Source organism: Chrysochloris asiatica, unplaced genomic scaffold (assembly GCF_000296735.1).
Source record: "Chrysochloris asiatica unplaced genomic scaffold, ChrAsi1.0 scaffold00007, whole genome shotgun sequence".
Lineage (NCBI taxonomy): Eukaryota > Metazoa > Chordata > Mammalia > Afrosoricida > Chrysochloridae > Chrysochloris > Chrysochloris asiatica.
In genome coordinates, this window is record NW_006408525.1 from 39,874,116 (window position 1) to 39,891,441 (window position 17,326).

Consider the following 17,326-nt stretch of genomic DNA (forward strand, 5'->3'; position numbering starts at 1 on the left):
TATATATATATATATTGTTGTGGTTAAGTACCGTGGAGTTCGTTCCAACTCATAGTGACCCTACACAGGGTTTCCGAGGCTGCAAATCTTTACAGAAGCAGAAAGCCTCATCTTTCTCCCACAGAACAGCTGGTAGTTTTGAACTGCCAACCTTGAGGTTAGCAGCCCAATTCATAACCACTACGCTACCAGAGCTCCTTTATATATATATAAATCCCAGAACTAAACCCCTGTCATCCAGTCATTGCTGACTCGTAGTAACTCTATACAGAGTTTCTGAGACTGTAAATCTTCATGGGAACAGACAGCTTCATCTTTCTCCCATGGAGCAGCTGGTGAATTTGAATCATCAATCTTATGGGTAGCAGCAGTTCAGTGCTTGCCCTGTAGCATCACACCAGTGATCATTCAGTGTGTATGAAGTCCTGGTATGGTGCAATGGACTGCTAATTGCAAGGTTGGTGGCTCCTTGGAAATCCTTTCCAGAGTTGCTGTTAGTGTGAATCAACTTGATGGCACTTAACAACAACATGTGTATGTGTGTGTGTGTGTGTTTATATACACAGAGATTCCGTTTTCCTTAAACAAATTGGGATTATTATAAAAGATAATATGCTGCAAAATTGTCTTTGTTTTTTGACAGTATATCCTTAACTTCTTCTGCTGTTTATAATCATTAGAAAAGACTTGTTCAGCTTTAATAAGGGTGCACCTATTCAAGGACATCATCTCATGCCAAGAATTTCATGGAAAACTTAACAAATTGCATTTTGCTTTTGTGTCCATTCATAATAAGGTTTATCTGGTGATTTCTATTTTTCATGGATGGTAGGAATAAAAATCATTGGAGCACCTAATGAAGAAGCCATGGATACAATGCCAGGAGAAGCATTGTCTCAGACAGTGGGCATCGTATTTAATGGTACTTCCTCATATCAGCTGAAGTTTGATTGGGGATACAGAATTCCAGCTATTAAGGAACACTTAGAATATTCAGGTAACTCCACGAGACTTTATCCCAATCTTTATGATAGCTTTATCAATTTCCCTAGGTGGGAATGCATGTCAGAAATATTAATAAAACCATGTAAAGAAGTAAAACACAGATCTTCCCTCAACATTGTGGCTAGTCTTTGCTACAGGATAAAGAATAAGTCCCATGTCTGACAGCCATTCAATAAGCTACTTCTTTCTTCTAGTTTTGTAGTACTTTAAATAAAAATGGCCCAGATTGTGTAATCATGGCCTCTGAGCTGACATTTAGACATTTTACTTACGGTCAAAATAGGAGATAAGACTTTGATTCCAGTAAGAGACTCTGTTGCATAATAATGGGAATGTTGTTGTTGTTTTTTTCTCTCCTAAAGAACACTGTGAGGATTTGCAAGATGAAATTTATTGTCACTTGACAATGTACTGGCAAAAAGGGTTTGTGGCTCTTCAAGCTGCAATTAATGCTGCTATTATAGAAGTAAGTACCTAGTTTCAAAGACATATGTTAAAGCTTTACTTAGTCTCTCCCTTCCAATGTCTACTTCACCACCAACCTTTACCCTGTCTCTCAGGATATTAACTCCCAGGAGTTAATATCCCATTTAGATGGAACAGCTCCCAATTTCCCGATGCTAACTGTAAAGTTACAGATTTACCACCCATCACATCTGTGCTGTGGGGTAAAGGACTAGAGAGTAAGGTCCATTTGAACCAAAAGGTTGGCAGTTCAAATCCACCAGCTGCTCCTTGGAAACTCTATACAGGGTCATTATAAGTTAGATCCAACTCGACTGCACTTAACAACAATAACGGCACCCACTATACAGGATCATTAAGAGTCGGAACCGGCTTGACAGCATGTACCACCACCACCACCACCACCACTGTATATTTTCCTATTTAGGCTTCATCCTAAGGCCCTTTCTTATTTAATTTATAGGCTAGAACCCATTCTTTCCAATTTTATCAGGAAACAACAATATGGATTTTCCTTTTTCAACTTCTTTCTTTTTATTAGGGTCTTCCCTTTAAGACTTTGACTGAACAATTGTCTTCTATATTGTCAAAGTTTTCCCTTCTATATTTCTTCCTCAACTCATTTTCTATCTCCCTTCTCTCAACAGCTAAATTTCTTGTAAGAGTTGACTTCACTTAGTCTCAGTTCAGCCTGGTTTGATTCCCATTTCTACCACTCTACCAAACAATCCCTGGGTAATTAACAATGGGAAATTGTCATTCCTCATCTTACTTTTTTTTTTTTTTTCAGTTTCCCAATCTCACTGAATGCCAAAGCCATTCACCTAGTTGCTCAAACCTAAGCTGGAGAGTTGTCAGGGATAATTCTCTCAGCCTCTCTAATCATATCCAATCTCTCCATTAGTCATGTTGAGTTTCAACTCAGAACTGTGGACATCTCTTCAAGTCGATCACCAGCACTAGCCAGTCATCATCTCCATTGATAAGAATAAACAACTTTCTTATCAATGGAAGAAAGATTGAAATTGTCAAGGACTTCATTCTTCTTGGATCAACTATCAACACTCATAAAAGCAGCAGTCAAGAACTCAAATGATGTATTGCATTAGGCAAATCTGCTGCACAAGACCTTTTTAGAGTGTTGAAGAGCAAAGATGTCAGCTTGAGGACTATGGTGCGCCTGACCCAAGCCATGGTATTTTCAATAACCTCATATGCATGCAGAAGCTGGACAGTGAATAAGGAAGACCATAGAAGAATTGATGCCTTTGAGTTATGGTGTTGGAGGAGAATATTGAAAGTGCCATGGGCTGCCAGAAGAACCAATAGATCCATTTTGGAAGAAGTGCAGCCAGAGTACTCTTTGGAGGCCAAGATGGCCAAACTTTGTCTCTCATACTTCAGACATATTGTCAGAAGGGACCAGTCACTGGAGAAGAATATCATGTTTGGTAAGGTGGAGGGTCAGAGAAAAAGAAGAAGACCCCAGTGAGATGGATTGGCCAAGTGGCAGCATCGATGGACTCAAGTGTGGCAACAGTAGTGAGGTTGGCCCAGGATCGGGCAGTGTTTCATTCTGCTGTGCATCAGGTCGCTATGAGTCGGTACTGACTCAGTGGCACCTAACAACAACAACAACATATTCTTCTGCCTTATCCACATGCTCCTTTTGTTGTCTTCTGCTATACTGACCTCCTTTTCATGCCTGTTGTACCATGTTCCTTCTTTCTTCTGCATATGCTATTCTGCCTGCCCAGAATGTTCTTTCCCATACTGAATCCTTTCCCCAATATTTGTGTTTTTGGTCAGGTCGTGGCCTTCAGCTCTCAGGATAAATGTCACTTCCTTAGGGAACTCTTTCTTGCTTGTGCTCTCGGTGTTGTCCATGTCTCTTTTGAAGCAGTGGTTTTGTTGCTTAATGAGTTGTGAGGGTCTCTCCTGCTTTCTCCTGCTCCTCCACAAAAATGTCAGGCTGCTTGAGAACAAGAAATATTTCAATCCAGATCTCTGTTTTCCCATCCTTTAGCCCAGTAACTTGTTCATGATCACTGTTGTTAAGTGCCATTGAGTCAGTTCTGATTCATAGCGACCCTGTATAGGGTTTCCTAGGAGCGGCTGGTGGGTGTGAACTGCTGACCTTGTAGTCCCATGCCACACCAGTAATTCGCTAATCACTCCAATAACAAATATAAGTTAGTACCCAAAGGCATCAAGGTGGTTGTGATGATATGAATTGCTCACCATGTTTTTAAATGTTGAGAATATGTGAATACTAAAAGTGAAAAGAAATATAAAGTATATGGGTTTTCACATGTTGTTTTTCTTTCTGTAGTTAACATAATACATTTGTTTGTTAACTTTCTATTTTAGGTCACAACTAATCACTCTGTGATGGAGAATCTGATGTCAGTAATTGGAATAAATATGAGGACACTGCCTTTCTTTACTAAGGGACCAGTTGTAAATGAATGGGTTATTATTGTTTCTATAATATCTTTCTCCCCTTTTGTATACGTTGCATCTTTAACTATTACAAGGGAAAGAAAACAATTAAAGAAACTTATGGTAGTGATGGGTCTCCGAGAGTCAGCCTTCTGGTAAGTGCAGTTATAACTTTGTGTTTCATAAAGTAATACGTAGGCAAACTCATTAGAGTGGGAAAACAACAACAACAACAACAACAAAAACACTACAAAACACCTGGATGCACTCACTCGTGTTTCCTATACACATTCCATCCCATGGCCTTTATCAGATTGTAAGATGCTGAGGGTGAAAATGAGTAAGACTTCACTTAATTGAAGAAAAAAATGTGTTTTTTTTTTTTTTTTAATCAGCTAGCTGTTTTTTTTTGGCAGAAAAATACTACATAATAAACCACCTCAAAACCCAGTGACTTAAAAGAACAGCCGTTTTTTTTCTTTCTCATTTGTCTGTGCCCTGGCTGGAGTCTGTCAGATCTGAAAAAAGCTGACATAGACCAGGGGTGTCATCAGGAGTGTGCGGGGCATGGACCGCAGTGGATGACACCGTCAGAGAGAGTGACACCAACATGACTGGAGCATTTTGTGCTGTCCTTCAGCAGAATGTTATTATTTTTTTCATAAAAAAATCCCATTATTGTTTATATGGACACTTTACTGAAAGAATAGGATTATATCTGCTTGTATGAAACTTTTACTCATTCTGCAATTGTAAAGATAATCTAATAATGTCGATTTTCTATTAAAAAACAAAATACCCCAAACTGTTGTTGCTATGTGGATTATGCCTCACAGTGACCCCAGAGGACACAGTAGAACTGTCCCATGGTGTTTCCATGAAATGGAGTCCTGGTGTGGAGCTGTAGGGTAAGCACTGGACTGCAAGGTCGATTTGAACTGCTAGGTAGTGGTTCAAACTCACCAGATACTCCTCGGAAACCCTATACACAGTCACTATGAGTCAGAACCAACTTGACAACACTTAACAACAACAGTGTTCATGGAGGCAGCCTATCACTTCTTTTACCCGCTCTGTGGCAGGCTGATACAAACTGCCCACTTTTCAGTTACCAGCTGAGCCCTTAAGCACTTGACTTCCAGGGCCCCTTCTACCTTCTATATCACAAGCTGCATTGTTTCTAGCAGGCTTTTGTGTACATTATCACGTTTACTTCTCAGGGCAACCATATCATTGAGTAATCATGATGAAATCTGTTTTACATGGAAGGATAGGTAATTTTCCCATGTGCTAAAATGTGGAAGGCCATAGTTTTATAATAAATTGTATCCTAGTATGGAGCTCTGGTAGAGTAACGGTTACGAAACGGGCTGTGAACCTCAGGGACAGCAGTTCAAAACTACCAGCTGTTCCATGGGAGAAAGATGAGGCTTTCTGCTCCCATAAAGATTTACAGCCTCGGAAACCCTGTACAGGGTCACTAAGAGTCAGAACCGACTCCACGGTACATAGCAACAACAGTATGTATAATTGGAATCCTGCCTTAGGAAAATTTATTGCAAAAGATCTCTTTCAAATGTTAAAGAGCAAAGATGTCAGTGTGAGGACTAAGATGTGCCTGACCCAAGTCAGGATGTTTTCAATGGCCTCATATGTATGTGAAAGTAGGACAGTGACTAAAGAAGACCATAGAATTGATGCGTTTGAATTATGATGTTGGTGAAGAATATTAAAGGGACCATGTACTCCCAGAATAACAAACAAATCTGTCTTTGAACAAATACAGCCAGATGCTCCTAAGGAGAGAGGATGGTAAGACTTTGTCTCTCTTTTACTTTGACGTATTATCAGGAGGGACCAGTTCCTGGAGAAGGACGTTGTGTGTGGTAAAGTGGAGGGTCAGAAAAAAGGAGGAAGACTATCATTGGGATGGACAGACACAGTGGCTGCAACAGAAGGTCACACATAGCAACTGTGAGAATCACGCAGGACCAGGCAGTGTTCTGTGCACTGTGAGGCTCACACAGGATCGGGCTGTGTTCCGTGTACTGTGAGGATCACACAGGACCGGACTGCGTTCTGTGTATTGGGGCACAGGGTTGCTATGAGTCAGAACTGACTAAAAGGCACCTGAACAGCAACAATGTTGGATTTTACAGCTTATACTCTTAACCACTCTGTATATTGACTCTCTACACATTTACTGATATTGTTGTTGTTGTTAGGTGCCCTCGAGTCGGTATGGACTCATAGTAACCCTATTCACAACAGAATGAAACACTGCCTAATCCTGGGCCAACCTCATCATTATTGCCATGCTTGAGTCCACCAATGCCGACACTTTGCCAGTCCATCTCCCTGGGGTCTTCCTCCTTTTCTCTGAGCCTCCACCTTATCAAACATGATCTCCTTCTCCAGCAACTGGTCCCTCCAGATAATATGCCTGAAGTCTGAGAGAGGAAGTCTGGCCATATTGGCCTCCAGGGAGCACTCTGGCTGCACTTCTTCCAACACAGATCTGTTGGTTCTTTTGGCGGCCCATGGCACTTTCAATATTTTCCTCCAACATCATAACTCAAATGCATCAATTCTTCTATGATCTTCCTTATTCACTGCCCAGCTTTTGCATGCATGTGAGGTTATTGAAAATACCATGGCTTAGGTCAGGCACACCTTAGTTCTCAAGCTGACATCTTTGCTCTTCAACATTTTAAAATGGTCTCGTGTAGCAGATTCGCCTAATGCAATACATCGCTTGATTTGTTGATTTGTTTGTATGGAACATGTTGAATTAACTTTATTTCTACCTCAGGCTCTCTTGGGGATTGATGTATGCTGGCTTCTTCTTTATCATGTCTACTTTGATGGCCCTGATCATAACATATATCCAGATTGTAGTTATTACTGGCTTCACGGTGATTTTCATACTGTTTATCCTATATGGTCTGTCTTTGGTAAGTTGATAAAACTCTTACTTTTGAATTTGTTTTGCTGTTGTTTGTGTTGTTAAGGTCCGTCGAGTTTGTTCCAACTCACAATAAACCTGTATAGAGTTTCCAAGGAGTGGCTGGTGGGTTTGACTACCGAACAGTCCAGTGCTTATCTACCATTTGTCTTAGGGCTCAGATAAATGAGCAAATAATTTTTTTTTTTTTTTTTCAGAATATTGCTATAGTCACTGGGTTTCTATTTTGTTTTATATAAATTTTAGGACTTTTTAATGGCTTGAGAAACCAGTAATGCTAATCATGATTTTCAAAGGAAAAATGTATACTAATTGAAACTCTTCTTCCTTTTTTTAGATAACATTGGTTTTCCTCTTGAGTGTGTTGATAAAAAAGCCTATCCTCACTGCCTTGGCTGGGTTTTTCTTTATGGTCTTTTGGGGATGTCTGGGATTCACCGCCCTCTATAAACAACTCTCTTCACCTTTGCAGTGGGTTTTAGGACTGTTCAGTCCTTTTGCCTTCACTGCTGGACTGTCCCAGGTAAGGACATAATTATCTGATGTTTGCATTTGTGGCATGTTAAAGCATCTTTTTAGTGAAGAGTCTGGTGCTTTAGTGAACATCTGATGCTAATCTTTATTCAGGCTCTATCTTAAGAAATTCTACTATTGAATTTAACAACACTTAGGATAATGCACTGGCCCATAAGGTAGGTTTGAACTGCAAGGTCGGTGGTTCAAATTCACCAGCAACTCCTTGGAAACCCTATACAGGGCTGCTATGAGTTGGAACCAACTCAATGACACTTAAGAACAAAAATAACAATAATGATACTTTATTGTGTCTTCAGTGAAGTCTTCCATTGAACAATTTCTACACAAATTGTTCAGTGACATTGGTTAATTTCTTCATGATATCTGAACATTCTTATTATTTCCATTCTTGCTTCTCCATTTTCATTAAGCTAGTTTCCCAATCCCACTACTAAGCAAAACAAAAATCCCACTACTAAAAAACAAAAAACAAAACAAAACAAAAAAACCAGACAGAGCGAGAGAGTGAGAACGAGAGAGAGATTTTCTGGTCAAAGTAATAAGCAAAGCAGGTGGCTCCTTTATAAAATCCTAGAAAATTAGCCAGGAAACATTATGTGAACATGGAGACATATCTGGTTTGTATCCTCATTTAAAGAGGCAGTCAGTATAGTACAGAGGTTATGGGTAAAGAAAGGGGCCATGATTCTGTCACGTAACAGATGTGTGATTGTGTGCAAGTCACTGGAGCCATCAGTTTCATCATCTGTGGAACATACCTTATGGCATAGCTGGGAGAATTTGTTAGGTTATTATATATCTATTGTACCTGATTGGACTGGTACTGATCATTCTGAATCTGATAGTCAGATAGCTTACTGTACCTGGAATGACAAATTGAAGTGGAATGGCATCCCCCCAAAAAGGACATTTCAAGGACTATCTTGAATTTCAACGCTGTCTGTAATAGGATAATATTCATACACCTACAAGGAAGACCAATTGATACAACTATTATTCAAATTTATGCACTAACCACTAAAGCCAGTGATGAAATTGGAGAATTCTACCAATGTCTTCAATTTTAAATGAATAAAACATGCAATCAAGATGTATTGATAATTATTGACGATTGGAATGCAAAGTCTGGAAACAACGAGGAAGGTTCAGTCATTGGAATAATGGCCTTGGTGATAGAAATGATGCAGGAGATGGCATGATAGAATTTTGAAAGACCTGTGACTTGTTCATTGGAAATACCTTTTTTGAAAAACATAAAAGATGACTAAACACATGGACCTCACCAGATGGAATACACAGAAATCATGTTGACACCATTGGAAAGACATGGTAGAAAAGCTCATTGTTGTTGTTAAATGTTGTCAAGTCAGTTCTGACTCATAGCAACCCTGTATAGGGTTTCCAAGGAGCGGCTGGTGAGTTTGAATTGTCTACCCTGTGGTCAAAACAAGGCTGGGGCAGACTGTAGAACAGCTGATCAATAGCTCATATATAAGTTCAGATTGAAGCTGAAAAAAAAAAATTAAAACAGGTCCACGAGAACCAAAATATGACCTTGCACCTATCCCACCCAAATTCAAGATTATATCAAGAACAGATTTGATGAATTAGACACTAATGACCAAAGACCAGAAGAATTGTGGGATGACATCAAGAACATCATACAGGAAGAAAGCAAAAGATCATTATGAAGACAAGAAAAAAGGAAAAGACCAAAATGGATTTCAGTAGAGACTCTGAAATTTGCTCCCCAGTGTACAGATGCTAAAACAATTGGAAGAAATGAGTAGACAAAAGAGTTGGAAAGAAATTTTCAAAGGGCAGCTTGAGAAGACAAAGTCAAATAGTATAATGAAATGTGTAAATATCTGGAGTTAGAAAACCAAAAGGGAAGACCATGCTCACTATTTCTCAAGCTGAGGGAACTGAAGAAAAAAATTTAAGCTTTGACTTGCATCACTGAAGGATTCTATGGGCAAAATACTGAATGATGCAGAAAGCATCAAAGGAAGATGAAAGAATATGCAGAGTTACTGTACCAAAAAGAAATGGTTTATGTTCAACCATTTCAAGAGGTAGCATATGATTAAGAGTCAATGATACTGAAGGAAGAAGTCCAAGATGCATTGAAAGCATTGACAAAGAACAAAGTATCAAGAATTGATGGAATACAAATTGAAATATTTGAACAAACTGATGCCAAGAAATTTGGAAGACAACTACTTGGTCAACTTACTGAAAGAGATATATATTTGTGCCCATTCCAAGGAGAGGGGACCCAACCAAATGCAGAAATCATCTGGTAGTATCATTAATATCACATGCAAGTACATTTTTGCTAAAGATAATGCAAAAGTGGCTGCAACCATACATTGACAGAGAACTTCCAGAGGTTCAAGCTGGATTCTGAAAGGACGTGGAACAAGGGATATCGCTGATGACATCAGAAGGATCTTGGCTGAAAGCAAAGAATACCAGAAAAATGTTTACCTGTGCTTTATTGACTACACAAAGGCTTTTGATTGTGTGGATCATGACAAGCTATGGACAATACTGCTGAAGATGAGTATTCCAGAACACTTAATTGTGCTCACGAAGAACCTGTAAATAGACCAAGAGGCAGTTGTTTGAACAGAACTAAGGAATACTGGTTTAAAATTAGGAAAGGTATGCCCCAGGGTTGTATTCTTTTCATATGTTTATTCAATCTGTGTGCTGAGCAAAAAGAAATGAATTATATGAAAAAAACGTGGCATCAGGATTGGAGGAAGGTTCATTAACAACCTGTGATATACAGATGATACAACCTTGCTTGCTCAAAGTGAAGAGGACTTAAAATATTTACTGATCAAGATAAAAGACCACAGCCTTTGGTATGGGTTGCATCTCAATGTAAAGTAAATAAAAATCCTTACCACTGGCCCAATAAACAACATCCATATCAATGGAGAAAAGATTGAAGTTGTCAAAGACTTCATTGTTCTCAGATCAGCTATCAACACTCAGGGAAGCAACAGTCAAGAAATCAAAGGACATATTGCTTTAGGCACATCTGCTGCACAAGACCTCTTTAAAGTATTGAAGATTAAAGATGTCAGTTTGAGGACTAATGTGTGCCTGCCCCAAGCTGCGGTATTTTCAGTAATGTTCTGTGCCTGTGAAAGTTGAACAGTGAATAAGGAAAGTCATAGAACAATTGATGCATTTGAGTTATGATTTTGGAGGAGAATATTAAAAGTAACATGGACTTCCAAAAGAGCAAATCTATTTGGAAGAAGTACAGCCTGAATGCTCCTAGGAAGTCTGGATGGTGAGACTTTGTCTCCATATTTGGAGCATATTATCAGGAGGGACCAATCTCTGGAGAAGGACATCATGCCTGGTCAAGTGGAGGGTCAATAAGAAAGAAGATGACCTTCAATGAGGTGGGTTGGCACAGTGACAGCTGCAATGGGCTCAAGCTTAGCAATGATTGTAAGGAGGTTTGTGCAAGACTGGGCAGTGTTTTGTTCTGTTGTGCATAATGTCCCTATGAGTTAATACTTGACTCAATGGTACCTAACAACAACAACAACAACGTAGAACCTGACACATAGTATGTGAGTGCTAGCTATTGTGTTTTCTGCATTGTCTTTAAAAATAACTTCTTCAAATCTTTACTATTAAAGTTTATGCAGTATCTTTTTTTAGTTTTTATTGTGAATTGAGTGAAAGTTTACAGGGTAGATCATCAGTTTTATATTCAACAAATCATTTACTTTGTTTCATTACAATGGTTATAATCCCCTCCATGTACCTTCAGTTAATAGTATTTCTCTCAATTCATTTTAGCTCTTTTTTTTAAAAAACACTAAGGCATATATAATAATTTAAACCACCAAAGGGCACATTCTGCAAGTCTGCCTCCTGGCTGCCAGCTCTCAGTCCCTCTCTTCCCATGAATCTGGAGTCCTCAGCCACTCCTTCCTCTCCATGTCCCCATCTATGCCTCCATCTCTGGTGTCTCTGCTTCTCTGGATAAGGTCCCGCATTCCGCTTATGCTCTTCTCCCTTGATGGTCCTAGGAGTCTTCTGTTTCTGGACTGTAAGATTAGCTACTCCCCTGTTTTTTGTTACAAAACTTCTACCTTTACAATTGTGACAATCACAATTAGTCATGATAACAGTTACTCACTATTGAATCATAAAACTCTTATCCCCATCTCTTTTTACCAGCCCCATCTAGACAAGATGAAAACTATTCAGTGGGGATTTTATCTCCCTACACCCCCCACCCCCACTCTTAAACTAAACTCCCTCTTGAAACCTTGTAAGCCAGTCACTTTGTGCCTTTATCGCCCCCTCATTTTAGGTAGCCAATGTCTAAGTTACCCATCCCTATCTACCCTGTATACCGAAGGGACAGCATTGATACTTAATGTGAAGACTCCTCCCCTTTCTGTTGGTATTTTGAGCTACTACCTCCATGAGTATAGGTCAAGTTCATCAAATTGTAGCAATTTACCCTCTTTTCCTTTAACAAAAACAAAAACAAAAACAAAATTTTTTCTTTTTTATCTTCCTCTAGTCGAGTTCTGATTATCAGGCCATCGAGGCTAGGTCGAACAGTACTATCTGCAAATTTGGGGTATTCTTGTGCATCTCCCCTCACTTCATATCAGCTGGATGGGATGCTTGACTGTCAGCTCTAGCCCTCTATGACTATATGTCCTTGTCCATGGGCTCAGGTGTCCCCAGGTCTCACCACACTTTGGACCAATCAGCCCTTCCTCTTCTCTGTCTCATCTCCAGGTCAGTGGAGTCAATGGACTGTGGTTGAACTCAGCCCATTTCTTCATTGCTGTCTTTCCCCCTCTTCCACTCACCAGTAGACCAGTGTGGTCATCAGCAAGGTTACATGCTTGTTCATGTGTTCCCTTTGAGTTTCAGTCGTAGAAGGGGGTTTGTTCTGAAAGGATTTGATTGCTTGCCTTGATGGCTTCCCAGCAAACAACTTGCTTATTCTCATAGGAGCCAATCATACTGCCATTTTTGTTTTGGGTTTTTCCTGATGATCTTTCTTTGAAGATATATCTTCTGTTGCGCTAGCTGTTCCAGGCTAGTCTGCTTGTCCTTTCTGGTGGGGATGTCCCACCTCAGAAGTTTCTGGATAGGGCTCAGGATTCCACCTAAGGTCCTATACACTGCATAGGCTCTACAAGAGGCCTATTTCACTGGGCAAGTTCTAGAACCCCTTTTAGGCATTCCAATCAGTTATAGACTGAAGAAGGGCTTACAAGCTTTCTATATTCATGTTTCCCAACATTCCTTTCTATCCCACTCAGTGTCTATTTACAATAGTAGGCAATGGCAACTAGTATTCATAAGACAGTCAAACGTCTTAGTATCATTTCCCCTCTTCAGACTATGCCTAGATCCCTATATCACAGAGCCCTGTTGTTCCAAGTTTGAGCATGCATCACTATTTACCTCTGTCCCATCTAGCCCATGTAAACCTGTCTCAGTGTTCCCCTATCTACCTTGTTCTTCCACCCCTCCCCCTTCTTGTGTATTGCCTTCCCCAACACCTGAACTATGATGTGTCTGCTTCTACCCCTGTGCTCCACTGTCACCTCCCTCCACCTCCCCACAACCTCTCCCCCTACTCCACTCCCACCGGTAACCAACAAAGATTATTTTTTCCCTTTTAGTATGGGTATCTTTTTTTAAGCTTTTACAATAATAGTCTTTTGCAATATTTGTCCTTTTGTGACTGATTAATTTCACTCAGCATAATGTCCTCAGGGTTCATCCATGTTATGTGGTGGCTTACGGCTTCCTTATTGTTCTTCAAGGTAGCATAGTATTCCATTGTGTGTATGTACTAAAGTTTGTTTCTCCATTCTTCCATTGATAGGCACTTAAGTTGTCTCTATCTTTTTGCTATTGTGGATAGTGCTGCTATGAACATTGGAGTGCATATATCTATTCATGTTATGGCTTGTATTTCTTGTGGCTATATACCAAGTAGAGGAATTGCTGGATCGTATGTTATTTCTATTTCCAACTTTCTGAGGAAGCGCCATACTGTTTTCCAGAGTGGTTGGAAATTTTGCATTCCCACCAGCAATGTAGGAGTGTCCCTGTCTCTCCACATCCTCACCAGCATTTATTGTCCTCTGCATTTTTTAACTTCGCTGTTATTTCCGGTGTTATGATGATATTTCATTCTTTTGATTTGCATCTCTAATGGCTAATGATCGTGAACATTTCTTCATATATTTGTTGGCTGCCTGAATGTCTTCCTTGGTGAAGTGTCTGTTCATGTCCTGTGCCCATTGGGTTATTTGTCTTTTTCTTATAGAAGTGTTGTAGTTTCCTATAGGTTTTAGAAATGAGTCCCTTATCTTAAATGTCATTGCAAAATATTTTTTCCCATTCTGTGGGCTCCCTTTTTCCTCTTTTGTTGGAATCCTTTGATGCACACAATTTTCTAATTTTTAGAATGTCCCAATCATCTATTTTGTCTTCTTTTGTTTGTACAATTTTCTCAATGTTTGGTAGTCTGTGCGTGCCTTGCATTAGAGCCCTTAAATTTGTCCCTATTTTTTTCATTGATGACCTTTATAATTCTGGGATTCACATTTAGGTCTTTAATCCATGCTGAGATGGTTTTTGTTCATGGTGTGAGGTAAAGGTCTTGTTTCATTCTTTTGCATATAGATTTCCAGTTCTGCCAGCACCATGTGTTGAAGAGATTATGTCTTCCCCACTCAATGTACTTTGGCCCTTTGTCAAAGATAAGTTGGCTGTATGTGGATAGGTTAATTTCTGAATTCTCACTTCTGTTCCGTTGATCTATATATCTTCCATTGTGCCAGTACCAGGCTGTTTTGACCATTGTAGCTATGTAATTTTTGAAGCCAGGGAGTGAAAGGTTTCCAACTTTGTTCTTCTTCTTAAGCAGTGCTTTGCTTTTCCTGGGTCTCTTTCCTTTCCATATAAAGTTTGAAATTGTTTTTCCCATCTCTCTAAAGAACGTTGTTGGAATCTGGATTGGGATTGCATTTGCAGTACCTTTAAAAAAACAAAACGCAAAACTTAGTTTGAATTGAGTGAAAGTTTATAGAGAAGATCATCATTTTTCCATTCATTGATCTTACTCTGTGTTTCATCTTAATGACTGCTCCCCCACTCCATGTTTCAGCAGTCATTCACTGCCTCCCTGTGGTTCTTATGTCCAGTCTACTTTCCTACCCAACCCTTTTGAATTTTGTCCTTAAGTAAATGTTGTCCTTTTGATCTTGAATGGTTGACCATTCCATGGTGAGCATACCTTACTAGCTTTGTTGTTCCTCCTATATACCTATCTGCTGCTTGCCTGAAAATTGGGCCTATGTGTGAGCTTTGTTCCAGACTTGAAGGGTGGTCAAGGGCCAAAGTCTCTGGTTCCTCCAGTCTCTTTCTGCTTTTTTTTAAATTTATAATTTTGAGTTTTGTTCCACGTCTTCTCACTCTATCTGGGAACTACTCCTTTCAGAGCAGTTAATCCAGTGGTAGCTGGATACCATCTAGTTCTGGTCTAAGCATGTTGGTGACTGATGTTCACAGGTTCCATGGGTCCATTGGACTAGATGATCTATGCATCTTCATATTTTTATCACTCTTCTTTCTTCCACATATGGAGAGATCAACAGTTTCACTTTAGACAGCTGATCGTGATCTTTTAAGATTCCGGTCACTACTCACCCAAGGAGGGTGTTTTTGTGGACTGTGTTATGCCAACTGACCATGTTGTCCCCTGAAACTATGGTCCTGAGCCCCCAGACCCAGCAAGTCATTTCTGCAATGTCTTATGCTTACTTTTTTATTTTCCCTTTATATAGTGTTCAGTTTCATTGCCCATTCTGAGTCTCCCTAGCCCCTATCCCAGACAATTTATTTTGCTTGGTTTTATTGGTTCTCCAGTTTCCTTTCCTTAAAATCTCTGATAATCAATTTGTCAGCTACATTTGTATTCATCAACAAATTTGTTTTCTCTTATAGCATTTTCCAGTTTTATGACCACGACTTTATTTTATTAATAGCAATTAATAACAATATTGCTATTAATAACTCCACTGCACTTTTTTTTTTTTTAAGAGAAAAAGACATTAATATAGAAATATATTTACTTGGGAAACATCTTTTTAACAATTTAGTTTTATAGGTTCATCTAACTTTTATTTATTTACTTATTTTTAATAATATTTTTGGGTCCTGATATGGTGCTGTAGAATAAGCACTGAACTGCTCACCTCAAGGTTGGCAGTTCAAACTCACTAGTCATTCCTCAGAAACCTTATATAGGGTTGTTATGAGTCATAACTGACTCAAAGCACTTAACAACAGTAACTATGATATTTTATTGTGTTTTCAGTTTAGGCTCTTCTTCAACAATTTCTTCATAAATTGGTCAGTGACACTGGTTAATTTCCTCAATATACATAAACATTCTCATTATTTCTATTCTAGTTGTTCCATTTCTATTAATCAGGTCTCCCTAGCCCTTACATTCTCTATTTTAAAGTAAGTATTGACCATTTGATCTCAAATTAGTAATTTTTTTTTTTTTTAAGAGTACAGTCCTTACGGATGATATTCATTGTTTTGTGAGCCAATCTAATTCAGTTACAGCTTCTATTTTATTTCACTCTTTCAAATTTCAGATTACAGACATGAATTATTACTTGAGTGGTATTATTTTTCCTGATCCCTCTGGAGAGTCTTACAGAATGATAGCCACTTACTTTATTCTGGTGTTTGATACTCTTCTCTATTTGATATTGGCATTGTACTTGGAGCAAGTTTTGCCTGGTAAGTAATATGTGGCTAAAATCGGATTAAATATGATTCTGCTTCTCCTGAGGCAGTAGGTAAACATTTCTTTTATTCATAACTTATGAGGTATTTCTGACTGCAGAGGAAATAAAGAAAATCAAAACCATTCACTGAATTTCCTTCCTCTCATTATTTAATGGGATGGACTGAATTCTTTTAAAACATCTTAATTTAAAATAATTATATTTATTTCAATATTGATGTCTGTAAGTGTGTATATATGTGTGTGCATGCATGTGTATTGGAGAGAGGGAGGAAACACCTAAGACACCTAAAAGTCCTCTTTTAGTGCTACAACTATAGCTACAACTGAACTCCACTTTGGTAAGCACTTTTATATCTATGACCCACAGCTGAGAACTTAGGCCAAACTTTAATGCTAACTTTATTGTTCCTGTGATGCTTTGCTTATACCATTATAAACATAAGTGATTAAGGTAATGACTGAAATTGAGAACGGATCTAAGCCACATTAAGATAGAGATAATGTTTTGCTGGCATGATATGTTTGATGCCATGAGTATTACATCTTGATTAACTAGATAAAGATGGTTACCGGCAGTCACCATTGTTTTTCCTGAAGTCTTCATTTTGGTCCAAACATCAAAATACTCATCATGAAGTTTTTGAGAATGATATAAATCCTGAGCATTTATCTGAGGACTCATTTGAACCAGTGCCTCCAGAGTTCCACGGTAAAGAATCCATCAGGTAATTCACAGATTATATGATTCTACATGCTTACAGTTAAAACCATAATAAACTGAGCTGCAAGATGATTAGCCACTGGTCAACTGTTGATAGAGATCATGTAGTGTCGAAAGTCACTTACTTTCAGCTATTCCTGTGCAATCATCTTAACCTTCTCTCATCCATTCTTTTCAGTGTAAATACAGTGGATGCTTCCAAGAGTAAAGCCCAACAGCTCTGTTTATTTCCTTGCTCTTCATCCTCTGTCTTTTGCTATCATTTCCCTAATACTCACCTTTCCCCTGCTTTCTCTTCTACTGTGTACATCTGGATATATATATATATATATATATATATATATAT

The 17,326-nt window shown here is 38.8% G+C and overlaps 1 protein-coding gene across 1 annotated transcript in view; it reads left to right on the forward strand.

Moving 5' to 3' along the window:
• Positions 1-17,326, forward strand: part of LOC102835862 (ATP-binding cassette sub-family A member 10-like) — a 106,072-nt gene that overhangs the window by 36,475 nt on the left and 52,271 nt on the right. The window contains exons 3-9 of the mRNA XM_006833738.1: positions 833-997; positions 1,368-1,471; positions 3,841-4,067; positions 6,725-6,866; positions 7,215-7,400; positions 16,102-16,249; positions 16,816-16,984. Coding sequence (XP_006833801.1) covers positions 833-997; positions 1,368-1,471; positions 3,841-4,067; positions 6,725-6,866; positions 7,215-7,400; positions 16,102-16,249; positions 16,816-16,984 — 1,141 coding nt within the window. The remainder of the gene's footprint in view (positions 1-832; positions 998-1,367; positions 1,472-3,840; positions 4,068-6,724; positions 6,867-7,214; positions 7,401-16,101; positions 16,250-16,815; positions 16,985-17,326) is intronic.